General features: G+C 42.8%; 1 protein-coding gene across 1 annotated transcript in view; it reads right to left on the bottom strand.

The window, feature by feature from the left end:
* The window catches only part of triob (trio Rho guanine nucleotide exchange factor b), a gene marked incomplete at its 5' end in the record, with an annotated part of 110,707 nt that overhangs the window by 1,371 nt on the left and 93,749 nt on the right, over positions 1-15,587 (bottom strand). The window contains 23 exons of the mRNA XM_083910501.1: positions 440-626; positions 957-1,095; positions 1,190-1,390; positions 2,511-2,589; positions 2,690-2,811; positions 3,028-3,190; positions 3,316-3,343; positions 3,440-3,569; positions 3,665-3,915; positions 4,851-5,743; positions 6,312-6,489; positions 6,602-6,793; positions 7,002-7,079; positions 7,201-7,251; positions 7,330-7,422; positions 7,531-7,620; positions 7,738-7,807; positions 7,927-8,030; positions 8,150-8,216; positions 8,395-8,543; positions 8,895-8,990; positions 10,148-10,318; positions 10,429-10,715. Of these exons, the coding sequence (XP_083766627.1) occupies positions 440-626; positions 957-1,095; positions 1,190-1,390; positions 2,511-2,589; positions 2,690-2,811; positions 3,028-3,190; positions 3,316-3,343; positions 3,440-3,569; positions 3,665-3,915; positions 4,851-5,743; positions 6,312-6,489; positions 6,602-6,793; positions 7,002-7,079; positions 7,201-7,251; positions 7,330-7,422; positions 7,531-7,620; positions 7,738-7,807; positions 7,927-8,030; positions 8,150-8,216; positions 8,395-8,543; positions 8,895-8,990; positions 10,148-10,318; positions 10,429-10,715 (3,819 nt within the window). The remainder of the gene's footprint in view (positions 1-439; positions 627-956; positions 1,096-1,189; positions 1,391-2,510; positions 2,590-2,689; positions 2,812-3,027; positions 3,191-3,315; positions 3,344-3,439; positions 3,570-3,664; positions 3,916-4,850; positions 5,744-6,311; positions 6,490-6,601; positions 6,794-7,001; positions 7,080-7,200; positions 7,252-7,329; positions 7,423-7,530; positions 7,621-7,737; positions 7,808-7,926; positions 8,031-8,149; positions 8,217-8,394; positions 8,544-8,894; positions 8,991-10,147; positions 10,319-10,428; positions 10,716-15,587) is intronic.

Below are 15,587 nucleotides of genomic sequence, written 5' to 3'. Positions count from 1 at the left end.
ACATGATTTGCAGTCTGCAAAATATATTTTTTAATGCAAATATTTTGTCTGTACTGTTGTTGTTGGTGAGGTCAGTTTGTTATATGAACATTATTCCTGAGTCTCTGTGACATATAAGGAGGATTTTCATGTTCATGTGGAGCTGATCGAGCTTAAATCACACATTTAAACAATATGCACTCCAGTTTTTAATAAATTTACAACCCCACTAAATCAATACCACCATGTCTTTTCTAAATGACTAATGCAAAAACATACCTTCATTAGAAAATGCTTTTCACTCATAACGTTTTCTCAAATAACCAACTTTCTTAACTGCATTTTAAACAGGAGATGTCTACTCTTACAATCTAACAACAGCATGATCCCATCTGAAGAATCACAATATTCAATGAGCATAACGGTTTTGCTTCAAATAGAAATCTTTATAGTTACAGACCGAAGCTCCAAAGGTCAGACAACAGTGAGGCGGGCTGACCCAGGACCAGCTCAGGTGCAGAGAACTCTGGACTCCCCAGGAGAAGGTGGATGTAGGAGGAAGGAGGGTTCAGCTGAACGGCGTCACCAAAGTCTGTCACCTTGATAACTGGCTGAGATGACGCATGTTCCACCACGATGTTCTCAGGCTGCAGGAGCAGGGAAAACATAAGACTTTATTTGCCAATTCTTTACAATGGATGAATTCAACTCAAAAGATTGAGTAGATTCAAGGATACTGCCTGATACAAAGAAAGCAGATGTTTCTTCACCTGCTGTTTCTACACTGAGCCACTTCTAAAACATCACCTAATTCTAGGCCTGATCTTCTTGTAGCCAATGAAAAATGAAAGCGCATGGCTCTAACCTCTTATGTGCAGTCACTGCATCAATGTTGCATCTTAAAAGCAATTATTTTCAATAATTCCCTGATTATCTAGAATGGAGTAGTGTATAAATGTAAGCTAAGCTGTATTTACTTTGAGATCAAGGTGTGCTATCCTCCAGCCGTGCAGGTAGTGGAGAGCTTCAAGAATATCTCTGAGGTAGAGAGCCACTTTTTCCTCTGTCAAGTTTCCCCAGCTGACAATGTAGTCCAGGAAACGTCCCTGGTCTGCCCTGAAAAGAAACACAAAATGCATTTACATTCTTCAAACTCTGTTGAGTCAAAAAAACAAACAAAAAAAGCTACTCGAAACACTCTTGAACTTACATTTCTAGTACAAGCACATAGCTGTTGACGGTCTCATATGTGTCCAGCATTTTGACCAGGTTAGGATGGTCCAGAGACTGCAGGAGTCTGATCTCCTGCAGCACCTGTTCCCGGCGCAACAGCTTCTTGTTGACGTGTTTTGCTGCTACCGTCCGCTTACTCCCTCTCTGGTCACAACGCTTAATCACTGAGAACCGTCCCCTGGGATGGAAACAAATGAAAATGTGAAACAAAGCACAAAGCACTGACTATATCAGGGTATCCGCAGGGTCTTAAAAAGTCTTAAAAAGTCTTAAATCCAATAATTTGAATTTAAGGCCTTAAAATGTCTTAAATTCTCCTAAAATCTCCTAAAAGGTCTTAAATACAATTTTGAAAGGTCTTAAAAATCTATAATATTACTTTTATTCAAAACATGCATAAACTTCAGTCTCGCTTTGAAATTATTTTTGAGGATGTGATAACATAACTACAACATGGAACTAAAGTAGGCCACCTGTGCTGCCCGGTGAGAATTTATCGAGCACCACTAGCTAGTTTGCTGTGCGCGCATCACGGTGTGTTACAGCTTAGCATAGCAGCGGAGAAAACTTAATGAAAGCCCACAGCGAAGCGGAATTGCTTGCATAAGATGAGTGAGTGCAAGTTCAACAATTTGTGGCTCCAATTTTCCTTCATGTGTTTTGCACTTTTTTGCCTGTATGGATTTGAAATGGGTCTTAAATTGTATTCATTATGGTCTTAAAAAAGTATTTTCTTTTAGTAGTTGATTTAGTAGTCAGCCCCGAGGAATTCAACATTGTTAAAATTCATTTGTAAGCATTTTGAGGGGAAAACAGTGGTTGTTTTGTGTGTATTTACTGCTCATTTCCTGTTTCCTGTTTAGATTTCAGGAACAGCATGCAGTGCTGTGGTATCAGCATGTATTCTGTTACAGCCTGGGTTTGCAGGTGTCTTTGGTTGACTGATTCTGGGTGTTGAGGTGTTGAGGTGCATCCTGGGAGCCGATTGATCCTGGACAGGAGGTTTCAAGTGGCCAGATCATCCCTGACAGCAGACATCTTGTTTGTTTTAAATAAACCCTAACATTTTTTTTTAATTCAATTTGTTGCTGGTGACTTATTGCGAGAGGGGGAAAGGAGAGACTCTTTAATCATGCTGCATAAAAGGCACTCACTGTTTTTACATGCAATGTTTTTAAGATACGTCAGTGTTAGGATAGCAGACTTCCACCTCCACTGGTGAAGTGAGACTGAGAATGTAGTCAAGAAGGAGCACATGACAGTCATGCAGAACAGGGTTTTCATCTCTGCACTCTCACCTTCCTAGTTCAGTGATCTCCGTGTAGTGGAACTCGAAGCTGCCTTTCCAGAGGACTTCGCTGCCATCATCAGGAATTCCTGAGAACATAACAAGCTGCTAGTTAAGAACGTATAGTTCTCTACAGTTGGTTTTAGTTAAAGTTAGTAAAAAAAAAAGGGCGTATAAGAGGACCCTCACCTGAGACTCTGAGGCTGGCAGAAGACGTGACAGAACCAGCTACATTTGTGGCAACACAGGTGTAAACACCACTGTCCTCTTCGGACACTCCGAGGATACGCAGAGCTGCCTCCCCCGTCTCGCTGTAGAAACAAGGACGAGGAGAGATTAGCTGTCGTACAGGATGTAAGCTTCAAATTTATGTGACGCTACCCATCACTGATTTGTCTTTAACATTCCTTGCTGCCGACACATCTGTGTGGCTACAGTGCTCAAACTAACGTAAAAAAAAAAATTGCAAATACAAAGAATTTAAGCACTGCACATTCCGGCGTGAAGTAATAAATATATCCTGTCACCTGTAAGTGATACTGTAGTGTCCGTTGTTGCTGAGAGGGTTGTTGTCAGGTCCTCTCCAGCTGACAGTGGCCCGAGGTCGACCACACACTTTGCACCTCAGAGAAACGCTGTCGCCACTGTCACATGCTACATCACTAACGGGGACAAGGAACTCTGGAGGAGCTGAAGAGAGAACATTTATGTTTTATGGTTTGTAATGTGCCTTGAATCCTACATTTCATTTATTTAAATAAGGCTTCTGTATGTAACAGACTAAACCTTAAATAAAAGCAGCAATGTCAACCTACCATCATAGATGAAGTTGGGATTAAGAAGCTGGAAGGAAAATACCACATGAAAGTTAGATTTCTTGCAACTATTGTGTAAGAAAAGAACAAAGAAGTAAATTACTCTCGACTAAAACGTTTCTACCTTGACAGAGACTTTGTTGGCCAGGTTGTCTTGAGACTTGCGGTATCCGTTCTCCAGTTTCCTGCCCTCTTTGTCTCTTTTTTCTGATTTTCTGCGGATGCGGAGGGCTGTGTGCCATGATAATGATTTTCTGAAAGAAAAAAAGAAACATCAGGTTCCATTCCGTTTATAGGTGATTATGATTGGATGTTACATTTTGTCTCAAGAACTATCATTTCTCCTTACTTGATGGTTCCTTCTGGGAGTTCGGGCGTGGTGGAGGATGATGTATGTCCGAGCACATAACCAGGAATCCAGCCCTCGGCCGCAGGGCAGTGCTCGTTGGCCGCCCGGTAAACCAGGAACATGTTTTGCTGGTTGCTGGCTAGCATTTGGACAACTTCCCCCTGCACCACACTGATCTCATCCTCCTTCACTGCCACATAGTCCTGGGTCACCAACATGGTGGACACACTGCTGCTGCTACTGCTTTCACTCTATCAGAGAAGAGGATTGTGGAAACTTTTAACACGCGGCACCGTTTAAACACAACACAACGTAGGACTCACTGCACACAAACCAATGCACATGTTAAAATACAGCACAGATGCATATCAGTGGCTTCCAAGCAATCAAATTCATGATTTGATTGACATCAACACACACATGGCCCTACTATTGATGCATGCAGTGAGAGAAACACTGCAAAATGTTCATCTTGCAGAAGATTTGTTTAAACAGCTGTGTTCTTTTACGGCGATTGAGAAGTCAATATATGAGACATCAGTTATGTTCTGAGAGGTTGTGAAACAGAGGTTATGATCCTCAGGTCAGAGATGTTGGAACATGAGGCCTCGTGTTTCAGAGCAGTTTGAAGTGGAGCAACCATCAGCTGGTCTTGCCTCAAGGGGGAAAACGGCAAGATTCAGACTAAACTGGCTTTAAAAAAAAGTAGGAAAGGAGATTAAAATGAGAAAGAGCTTCTCGTAAGGTGTGGACCAGACATCAGGGATTATTGCACGGGAAGGTTCCAAAGGGAAAAGAACTGATGAAAAGGAGAAAAAGTAAGAGAGAAGTGTTTTTAAAACCACTTGGTAACTTAGTTAGTGTCTGTTAGCCGAAGTAGAGAAGTGCACACATAATATGAAACTCAGACAAAGAGTCGCAGAAAGCAGATGCAACAGTTGTTCGGTGAGTTAAATCCACATAGTTAGTACACTCCGTGTGAATTCTGTGTCACACATACTGTCGGTGAAGTTAGTGTACACAGATAGCCGTTAATCTCCACTGCAGTAGTTACTGCATTGAATAAGCCATTCTCAGAGCCAGCGGCGGGGTGACTGACTTGACAGCCAGTCAGTGAAGTCAGGGTTAGTCACTAATGTGTAGCTCTAGGCCTCACTGAAGCCTGGGCCTCGACTTAGCATCTTACCCCGTTGCTCTGGGTGGATTGTATGGACTGCTCACTGGTGGAGGAGCAGGTACTCATGCGGTCTATGTCCTTACTGTGGGTGGAATGGCGGTGATGAGAGGGCGTCGTCCCATGGCTTCCTCTGCCCAATGAGTCCCCTCCACTACCACTGTCATTAGGGTAGGAGAAGGAACCGGGCCGACCGGCGTGAGAGGGAGGTATTGTAGGCACCGTAGCCCAGAAAGTGTTGCATTTATGAGCTGGACTGGAGGGGACAAACATTTCCTTCCCCCCTCCTCCTCCTCCTCCAGGGGACTGAGGTGAAATCAGAGGAGAAACTGTCCCAGCGCGAGGGCATTTCTGGGGCAAATTCAGTGGAGCCACAGCCATTTGTGGTATTCCAGCAGTTTGATGTTTCTGAGTTTCTTCACAGCCTCCGTGACCATGCCTGCCGTCCATGCTGCCCGATGACCTGTTACTGTTATTACTGTTAGTTCCGTGAGGATTATCCAGCATCCTCATCTTAGGGACCTCTGAGGTTAAAAGCTCTCCATTAATGGTGGGTTCTGAGAAGGGGATAGAGGAGAGGGGCTGAGGGTGGCAAGGTGACCACATACCTGCTGATCTGTCGGGCCCCTCAGGGCCCGGGGGGTGGTGGTGGTGTACGGGCTGTGGGAGGCGCGAGGAAGGCTGGGGGATGCGGGAGGGTCGGGAGCGAGGGCCGCACAGAGAAGAGGAGCTGCTCCCTGATCCTCCAGAACCACCACCGCCACCTCCTGCTCCCATGTTGGAGGTACTACTGGAGCTGCTGCCTCCTGGTAGGCCTCCAATGCTGCTGCTGCTACTGCTGGGTGGACCACCTGACCCGCTGCCACCCACATGGTTCCTCTGGTATTCTATGGGGGATGTCAGAGCTGTGGGAGAGGAGGGCCAAGACAAGAAGAGTTGGGGTTATTCTTAAAGCTTGAGGGCATAATTACCTTTGCAAATGAGGTTATGTTTTTTTCTGTTTGATTGTTTGTCTGTGAGCAGCATAACTCAAAAAGTAAACAATGGATTTAAATTAAATTTGCTGTGAATTTAAACTATGGCCCAAGGAAGAAATTATAAGATGTTGGTGGTGTTACAGAAGTGGAAATGCAGCAGCTTTGGCAGAGATTTGTGCTCTCTAATTGCTTTATCTTGTCTATTATTTTCTTCATGCCCATATAGAAGTTGGTAAATAAAGTTGTCTGGGGAAAATAAATAAAATATCCAGCATGATAGGAGTCTGGAAAAGGTTTATTACAGTATTATGATGGTGACAGACGCAACACAAATGTTTTTCCTTTTTTCCCCCCAACAACAACAACTTTATTCATTGATGACTATCAGGACATAAGGATGATTTCAAAAAATATATATTTTTTAAGAGTGTTGTAGAAACCAATTTCAGGTATTAACTCTAAGTTCAGAGGCTCAATAATTTGTAGCTCAACTTACCGTTGAGGAAATTGCGCTGGTTCTCCAGTATCTGGCTGACCTGGTGGATCCAGACTTGACTGACTCCAGGGCTTGTTGAGTGGAGAGTGTACCTCTCCAGGCTACCACTGGATGATCTGGAAGTAAGTGTGAACTTGCAGGGGTCATCTGTATTTTCCTCTAGACCCAGCCAGCTCACCTGGAGCAATTGGAAGGCGTGGAAGGAAGAAAAGGAGATAAAGGATAGGGATAAATAATTAATATATATGGCTTCAATGGATTTTTCCACCCCTTCAATGAGCCTCACTTACCTTGATGCTGTTCTTGAAGAGGTAGCCAGGAGAAGAAAAGCCCTTCTTTTTGTCTATGGGCTCACTGAAGATGACAATCTGTTCAAACATAAAGATTCTTCTCTCTTTCATTCTGGACAAAAGTCCTCCATCCTGGTCTGAAACCATGAAGGTGTCCTGAAGGAGCAGTCGCCCCTGAGCCACAATTTTACCCTAAGGAAAGAAATAGTGCAATTTTACCCAAAGGAAAGAGCAAACTACATACTATCACTTAGAGTAGCGTTGCAAATGTGAGTGCACAGTGGCACCTAGTGGCTAAATTAGAAATTCATTTCTGCAAAATATAATCAATTTACTGGACCACTTTATTCCATTTAGTACAGTTGTCTGAACACAGACACACACTGAGGTGAGATCTTACATCGAAGCCTTGAAGGCGCCCAACATTCATCATGTCATTGCAGCGCTTGGGGACCACACACATCACCTCCACTGCTTTCTAAAGAAGAATATGGGAGGAAAAACAAACCCTTAGAAACAAATTCCTTCCGTAAGAGTTCATCAAAACCTCTCCTGCTCCTTCAGGCCTCATCACTTTAGAGAAACCGTGTGTCTCTTACCTCCAGCTCTGATGTGTCCACTCCAGCCTTCTTAGAAATTTTGTGAAGATCCTGTGGATTTGAAAGGTTTTAAGAAATAATGATTATGCTGATCAACATGGGCAGCACTTATCACTGTGGCAGATTTACCTTCAGAAGCAGCTGGTACTTCATTATGCGCTGAACAGGTTTAATGAGCAGGTCAGTGATCTGCAGTCTGTGGCCCAGTCTCTGCTTTAGATCCTAATGACGGGGAAATATATTTTCTCTTGAGCAAATGCTACATAGTGATCAAAACAACATGGATAATAGGTGTAAAGTGGTTTGAAAAAAAAGGTTGAACAATCTTACTTCAAAGTAAGTGTCGATGTATTCAGACACAATGTGCTCTGATTTAGGCTTGTTCTGGCAGTACACAATATACATGTGTAGCCTCCGCTCCTGTAGATGAAAAAAAAAACAAAAGCTTTAAACGTGAGGCAAAATCTACAGGTTACAAATAATTTTTCAGTAAGTGTGTTAGGATTAAAAAGAAAATAATGTCAAGCAGTTACTCACATGTTTGACAAATAAAGGAGCGAGCCTGTCAGGATCCTCTAAACATTTCTCAAGTTCTGCCAGGAAAAAACTGTTGGGAGAAGAGAAACACGTGATTTTATCTGCTCAAGTACGTGACAACCTTTGTGTGTTTAAACACAGTCATTAATAAATACACATATTTGCAGAGGGATTGAACTATCCACTTACTCTTTGTGCCAGTCATAGATCTGATGGATGTTTCCAAAGACAATCTTGTCTTTTCCTCTCATGTCATCTGGAACTCCCTCTTCTTTCATCCTGCACATGTAACCCTGAGATGACAAAAGGGTGACATCATTTCAAAATATGACAAAATGACAAAATAGAATATTTAAAAGCTCAGATTTAATATTTATTTTTACTTGTTATTATTATATATTTTTTTTTTTACCTCAACCACAGATCCCAGATCCCGAACATAGTCTCTTTCGGTCTCCACCAGCTCCAGAAGCACATAACTACCAGACAGAAAACAGAAATTGTCACTGCGCAATACAAACGTGATGGACTCGGCTGTGGACGGACATCAGAAATGCTCCATATAAGCACACAAATGTGGACAAACGTGATTAACTGATTGGACTCGAGCAGCTTTTGTTTATCAGAGCACTAACACGACGCTGGCTTGTAACTTACTGTCTCCTCTTGAAGAAACCGGACTTGCGCTCATCCACTTCATCGATGGGCGAGGAGGAGGAGAGGAGGGAGTTGTCCGAAGGGTTAAAGGACGGAGAGCTGCTGTCGCCCTGCTCAACTGACAAAGAGCTGGGCCGATCTTCCAGAGACTAAGGAAGACAGAAACAGAGGGAGGAAGAAAGATTAATAAAAAAAAAAAAAAAACAGCCATTGCTCACTAAGTGGATGACAAAGAGTGCTCATTATATTGGTATGTGGTATGTAGGCCAGTATTTGTTGGATGTGTGTTTTGGGGTGTTGGCCAGAGTGCAAAGGCCATTTGTTGGAACAGTGGACAGCAGGCACAGTGAGTCACAGTCCTGGCAGCTGACTAGTAGGCAATGACGCCGTGTGTGTGTGTGTGTGTGTGTGATTGTACAAACATCAATTGAAATTGTTCCATGGACAAATGTGCCACTTTTGCGTGTACTTGTGAGTTGGACTTATGATTTCCATCTCACCATCTTGCTCTTCACCAGCTCTTCAATGGCACTGACCAGTTCTGCAGCACTGGGCGTCTCAGAACTACTGGGGCGACCGGAGAGACGGCAGGCAGACTAAAAAAAAAGAAGAAAAGAGATAAGTTGAAGCGTGAGACTTGTGACTCTGTGAGACGTGGTGGTGCCGCATGCATACAGGTGTGCAATGCATTCTCAGTGACTGTGACATTGCATGTGATCAGGCTCACCATTGCTGTGTTTGGACCTCCATATTCCACATGTCCAAATAAGGACTGGTGGGTGGGATCTCCCTGATAAAACGGTTAATTGGGGCCAAGTTGGAGCCAAACAGAGATTATGAGGGGGGTTTAGGTAAAGGGCAAGCTCTGGGACTGGACTGCTCTTCAAACATGAGCTCCATGATTGATAAAACAGCTTAAATACAGCAAACAGTGTTGCTCAACACTTCACGGGGCAGAGATTTTACCTCTGCAACAGGATCCTCAATACACAAGAGGGGAATTTATCATTTAACCACATAAAGACAGAGAACTGCAGAACATGTGGATGTGGAGTATACACTTCAGCCAGAGAAGTATAATCACACTCGGTTAAATGACGTTTTGTTTGTGAAAGAAAATGAGAAAAAGAAAACTGAAACAATGAAGGTGCAGATGACGACATGGTTTCACATGGAAAGATAGGGAAACTGGGTGAGAAGAGAAGCAGAACAGAAATCAACATAGTGCTGAAGGAAGGAACATGCAACCATCAAGAAAATAGAAGGAAAAGAAGAAAAACAATTAGTGTCAAAATAAAAGTTTAGCTCTTTTGTTGTAAGCTCTCAAAAATAACAAATAAAAAAAAAAAACAATTTGGCAATCTTGATAATATAAAAATGTCATTCATTGCCTCAGTCTAGGCCTCACGGCCTTTAAAAAGATTCTCATCTCACTGTGACTTCATAGGGAAAAATATAAATAAATAAATAAATAAATAAGCATCTCCCTAGGAAGAAAAATATATTTCAGGTTTAAGTCTATGTAAGGTTCTCTTATTTTTTAATTATTGTTTATATATTTGTATTTGTTTGCGCAACCACATCACTGATGAAGCAAATAAAATGTGTGGCACAATTGAAACCAAGTACAAAAACAGATACATCAATCCTGTTCTGGTTGAGCTGTCTAAGATGCGACTGTACATCGTGTCTTCCGCAAAACAATGTCTGTCATCGTCATAGTTACAGCTTGCTTGTTTATCGAGCCACCAACCTTGTCATCCTGAGAGTCGGGCTGAAGCAGGCTGTGTTGTTGGATGGCCATAGGAGGAGGCAGAGGGACGGCGTCAGCCCCCTCTTCTCCTTCCTCCTCGCCACAGCTCTGCATGCCTGAGGAGGAAGACTTGGACAGGGTACCGCTGCTCAGCCCCTCATTGCGCATACGCTTCAGAGAGAAAAAAAAACAAGGAACAATGACTCTCAGGGACAATCGGCGGCAGAACTGGGTGTTAAAATGTTTTGAAAAATCTCTCAAGATTCTTCATCCATTCTTACTTCCTCCAGCGTCTCATCCTGTGGCGTGGCAGCACTGTCATCAGAGTCCTTCTGTGAGCCAGGAATGATGTCCATGTTCTTCCTCGTGCCGTCGCGGTTCTTCTTGTGCTTGTGGGCGAGCTTCTTGACGTGGCCATCCGCTTTGCCAGAGCTGAGTCGCCGCACGGGGCTGGTCAGCCACTTCCTCAGAGTATTCCCAGGACGTTTGGGACCTGGAGAGCTGTGGGGGCCCAGAGTCTGGCTGGAGCCTGGCTGCAACACGTCGTTACTGGATACAGACAGAGTGTCTGAAGGAGAGGAGAAAAGGAACAAAGGAGGTTAATTACAGGAATGAGCCCATATGATATTCAGCATTGGTAACTGGATTGCATATCGGTCGGTAAAAGAAAAACACAACAACCGATACAACCCAAAATAAAAAAACTACCACATATAAAGGATATGACCAGGATATGAGTGAATAACACATTCATCATGCGAGGTGTGGCCTTATTTTTAAGCTAAATTAATTTAAAAAAATAGACGTCATTTTCTAAAAAGACTGTTTTGGACTGATATTGGTAGATACTCGAGTCAAATCCCACCAAAAATCATAATTGAGTGATTGGATCTTTTAGTCTTTCAGAATTCAAACTCTAACTATGTGATTAATCATGTCTGGAGCTCCTCAAAACACCACAGCTCATTGTAAAAGCTTTGTGCTATACATAGCGAATCCATTTCACACAAAAGATGTAAGCAATTCTTCCTTATGGAAATTACAAAGTGTGGAAAACAATACAGTATGTGCCTGAGGAAGGAGACAGTATGTGGTTAAGATTGATGTCCATTTTGTTTGTTTGCTTGTGTACAGTGGGCAGGCTGGCCCTCACAGTGATGGCTCCTCTGGGATTCTGTAGGAGGAAAAGGCTTTTGTTGCAGTGGAAATTGAGCAATGTGAAAATAACACGGGGTAAAGAGATACGCTTGAGGCTTCGTCTGAACACTTTACATCTGTCTGCTTCACCTGTCTGCTCATCACGCCTGTTCTCATTCCTTCCCTCCTTACTTCTGTCTCGTCCTCTCATCTACCCGCTGCCTTGACAGGGTTTACACACTCTCACACTGTGCAACATGATTACACCACACAACAATGTCGGTACACAACCTTTCATCCCCCCCCCCATCCCTCTCGTATGACTTCACAGTTCAGCAAAAGGTGATACATGATTCAACAATCATGTAGTCAATGACTGCAGCCAATTCAAAAGAGTGAGATAAAAGCTCTTAACCAAAGATCTGGAGAGCACATTATTTACTAACTTCCAAAAACCTTAATGGGACACAAAGTGTTCCAGGAATACAGTGTTCTCATGAAAGCATCTGAAAACACACACACACTAACTACAAAATTGAGCGCATGTATATGGGGGCTGATGTTGACTTGAAGATGGAACTCTCCTCCTACATCACCCCATATTGAATTGCTTGCATCACATCACAGAGCTGCAGAGCTAAATGTAGCAGCGAATGAGAAACAATGAGATATTCTTTTCTCAAATTCACTTGAATGCAAGACAATACTCTTTATTTAGGATACTGGGCGGAAGCTTGACTCGGGGAACAAAAGGTCTGAGAGATTCAGGGTTTAAGCCACTCCATCATGTATCTAATAAAGTGATGTTAAAACATGCAGCTGCTACCGATTAAACCACGTGACCGAGCTGAATGGCTTTTCACGAATGGCAGGTGTGGAAATCCTGCCGTCCTTTATTGCACACTTTAGAGAGCCGCGTTGTTAAGTGAATGAATGCCTCGGCACATCAGAGACTGAGCCTCTAGGACACCTTTTTCTTTCTTTCTTTTCGTTCTTTTTTTTTTTACTGCACTCTGCTGATATGAAGCATGTGTTTTAACATTGCACGCAAAGGAAGAAGAAAGCACAGTTCCCATAATAGAAAGCATCTCCCACACCAGGCCATGTTAAGACTCTGAAGCAATCTTCCGTCAGACTCCTCTCATCGTATAATTTTGACAAAGCCCAGGTCATTTGATAACATCTTTATTATCACTCGAGTTCAAGATTGCGTTGCGTTTCCTGGTGAAAGTGAAGGGGGAGTGAGTGTACAGCTTCGGGTATAAATCCTATCCAAAGTTCCCGTTTAATGATGTCAGGAGGTGTGAGGGTTATTACGTATCTTGACCTAAGGCAATCTGATGCAATCTCAATGCTTAGTACACTTTGAGGGGGGTGCTGTGATTTACCTGCCTTAACTATTTCCCCTACAGAACTAAATGAAAACCAGAGTCACGGTCGATTGTTACAATCCTTCGCTGGAATGTTTTAGTCGTGGGTAAAAATCATGGAGCCTATTTAAGGCTATAATTCAGATGACTCACAGTTCCTTTGCATTTACTGTTGGTCTCCAAGGGCTATCAAAACTCAACCTTACTCATTATTACTTAGGTTTTACACATTGTTGTTACTACAAGTGCTGCCTGCATTACTGGGGATTTTAAAAGCCACTTAACCATCACACATGTATTACTTTTTATATGTAAACCAGACCTCTTTCTGGAATTTTATTATGACTGACTTAAGACGTTGTCGACCTGCAAGCACGCTCCTACTGACCAATGTGACTCTTCGGTGGGAACTTTTGCTTTTAAACGGAGAGACGAGAAGAGCGTCTGGACTTTCCATGTAGAGCAAACCGACCGTGTATCCTGCAGACACACGCTGGGGTCACAACCTGACATGTCTGCATGACTTTAGCAGGTACATCTCAGCTGCTGTACATCACAGCAAGTTCTGCCCAAAACTATTAACACAGTTGGGCTTGTGGTGAGAAGTACTTTTAAAACGTCCAAGTACAGACACAAATCTGTCTTTTTCTATTAATCAATTAATGAGACTGATTTAAAAATGTAACTTCAGTAAGAAGAAAACCAAGGATACTATGATTATTTTGGTAAATAAAGAAGAAAGATGTCCACATCCTGTTCATTGTGTGAATGAGTGAAATATTCCCACTCTGACTTTGGTACTTAGTTCTATCTGTGTCCTCTGGTTAGTCGGAAGCGGTTGTGTTAACAAGGGTGTCAATGGATGAAACATGGGGTCAGAAGCCTTAACAAATTCCTCCTCAGTGGAAAATAACCTTTGAGACACTCATACACACAGAGGGTATGACCCTGGACCTTTGCCCTGTAGGGTTCATCGATGAGACATCTCAAGAGCAGCTGGTCAGGCTTTCGCTCATGGGAAACGAGAATGGGGGGGAACATTGGTTGCTTGGTGGCTTTTTCCTGATTTTTCTGATTAATCTATTAATTAAACTGATGCAAACAGGATTCCCAAAGATATCAAGACAAAATTAATAATCCGATGGACTGAAATAGGAGGTTTAAAGACATTTAACTGCTCAGCCAAGATGCCTCTTCTCCTTTCAAGAGGATTAGTCAGTCAGACATGTGAACTTTCACAAGCAGCTTGTTATTCCTGCGCTCAAAACAAAAGATGTAAGTGCAAATATTATCAAGTCCCATCACTTCCATCTGGAAACGTTGTCACATATATTCGAATCGGGGATTACCCTGTAATGCTCAGAGGGCACTTACATACTTATCTTTATGAATATCATCGTTTCCTCATTTCTTTTGAGAATTTAGACTAAAATATCAGGCTTTCAAAGTGAAATCCTTGATAATGTTTGCCTGTTTCTCTGGAGAAAAATTGAATACAAAGCTTCTCACTTATTCATTTATTAAACTGAAGAGATATGACGATAACAGACATATATCTTCATGCACCACTAATGTTTGGCACACGATACATATTACAAATGTGCACATGAACAGATGTTCAAAGGGCATGAGTCAACATGAAACATCTAAATTGTTACTCAATACGCAAAGGCAAGGGAGACTCATATTTGAACTTCTAATCCTTTCAGTATTTGGGCTGATGGCTCCGAGATGGAACCCACCAAGAGTCCAACAGATGGGTCTCTACTACGTATTCAGATGTTTGCAAATTCATCTGCAGACTGAACACCACGCCGCCATAACTCAGCCACTCCTCATTCACGCTAATGCAAAGAACATGCCAGCTTTACAACCCAGCGTGTGTTTGCCTGTGTCTCGGAATAGGAAGAGAGGGAGGGGCTGCTGTACAACCGGAGCGATCCCAAAACACAGCGTAGCTCCACAGTGGCATGCCTGAGATTCCAGAGGCGTCACCAGGGGAGCATCTTTGGTGTGGTCTCATCTTTCCCCGGGAGAAGCGATGCAAACACAGAGACGAACACGGACACCAGTGGGTGTGGACGAGTACGTGCTTTTAGGGGCTGAGCTGCAGCACGGGGAAGCTCCGGGGGCGGAGGGGTTGGGGGATTGCCTGACTGGTCTGTTAAAATGTGGACAGTGCTGGAAAATTCTTGCCAACAGCTGTAGTTAGGGAGGGTGTGGAGATGGGATGGGAGATGCAGGCTTTAGAGACCACCCACTACACATGCTGGCTGGAACACAGTCATATTCTGGTGTTTTTAAATGCTTTATCTGACTGTTTCAATAGAATCTAGCTTCTGTTTTTTTCCCCCCTCTTCTATTCAGTGTGACCTCATTATTGCCTAAATCTTAGTTGGATATAACACACTGACAGCCTCTGTCCATCTGTGCAGCCCCAACCAGACCTGATGTACAGATAAGAGAAGCTCAAAGATATTATCTTATCAATGCGCTCGCAGCAGCTTTAATATCTCATCACTTAATGGTGCATTCACCAAATTACTTTCACTGCCGTAATATCACATTCACAACATAATCCACTCTTGACTGGGGAACACCCTCTGCATTACACCCAGATGAAAATATCTACTGTGAAACAAACAAGCACAAGCTGGAAAACATGAAGGAAGAAACACATGAAACTGCAGAATTTCTAATCAAACTTACAGACTGTGAATGTGTTGACAGCATCTTTATGAAATGAAGGAAAGATAGGCTGCAGTCTTAATATCAAACTCATATTAAGTAAAGTCTTAAATCTAAAAGGCTTTTTAGCAAGCCTAATCAGAAATGACTCATGATCAAGTCACCTACCCAGATCCAGAAGCCAGAACTTGCAGTTGTCAGATTGTCCTCCCTGTGCTGAATCCATGGTGCAAAATGAGTTTAAT

The sequence above is a fragment of the Microchirus variegatus genome (assembly GCF_963457635.1).
Source record: "Microchirus variegatus genome assembly, chromosome: 1".
Lineage (NCBI taxonomy): Eukaryota > Metazoa > Chordata > Actinopteri > Pleuronectiformes > Soleidae > Microchirus > Microchirus variegatus.
The sequence above is the reverse complement of the archived record's forward strand: the minus strand, read 5'-3'. Positions and strand labels throughout refer to the sequence as shown.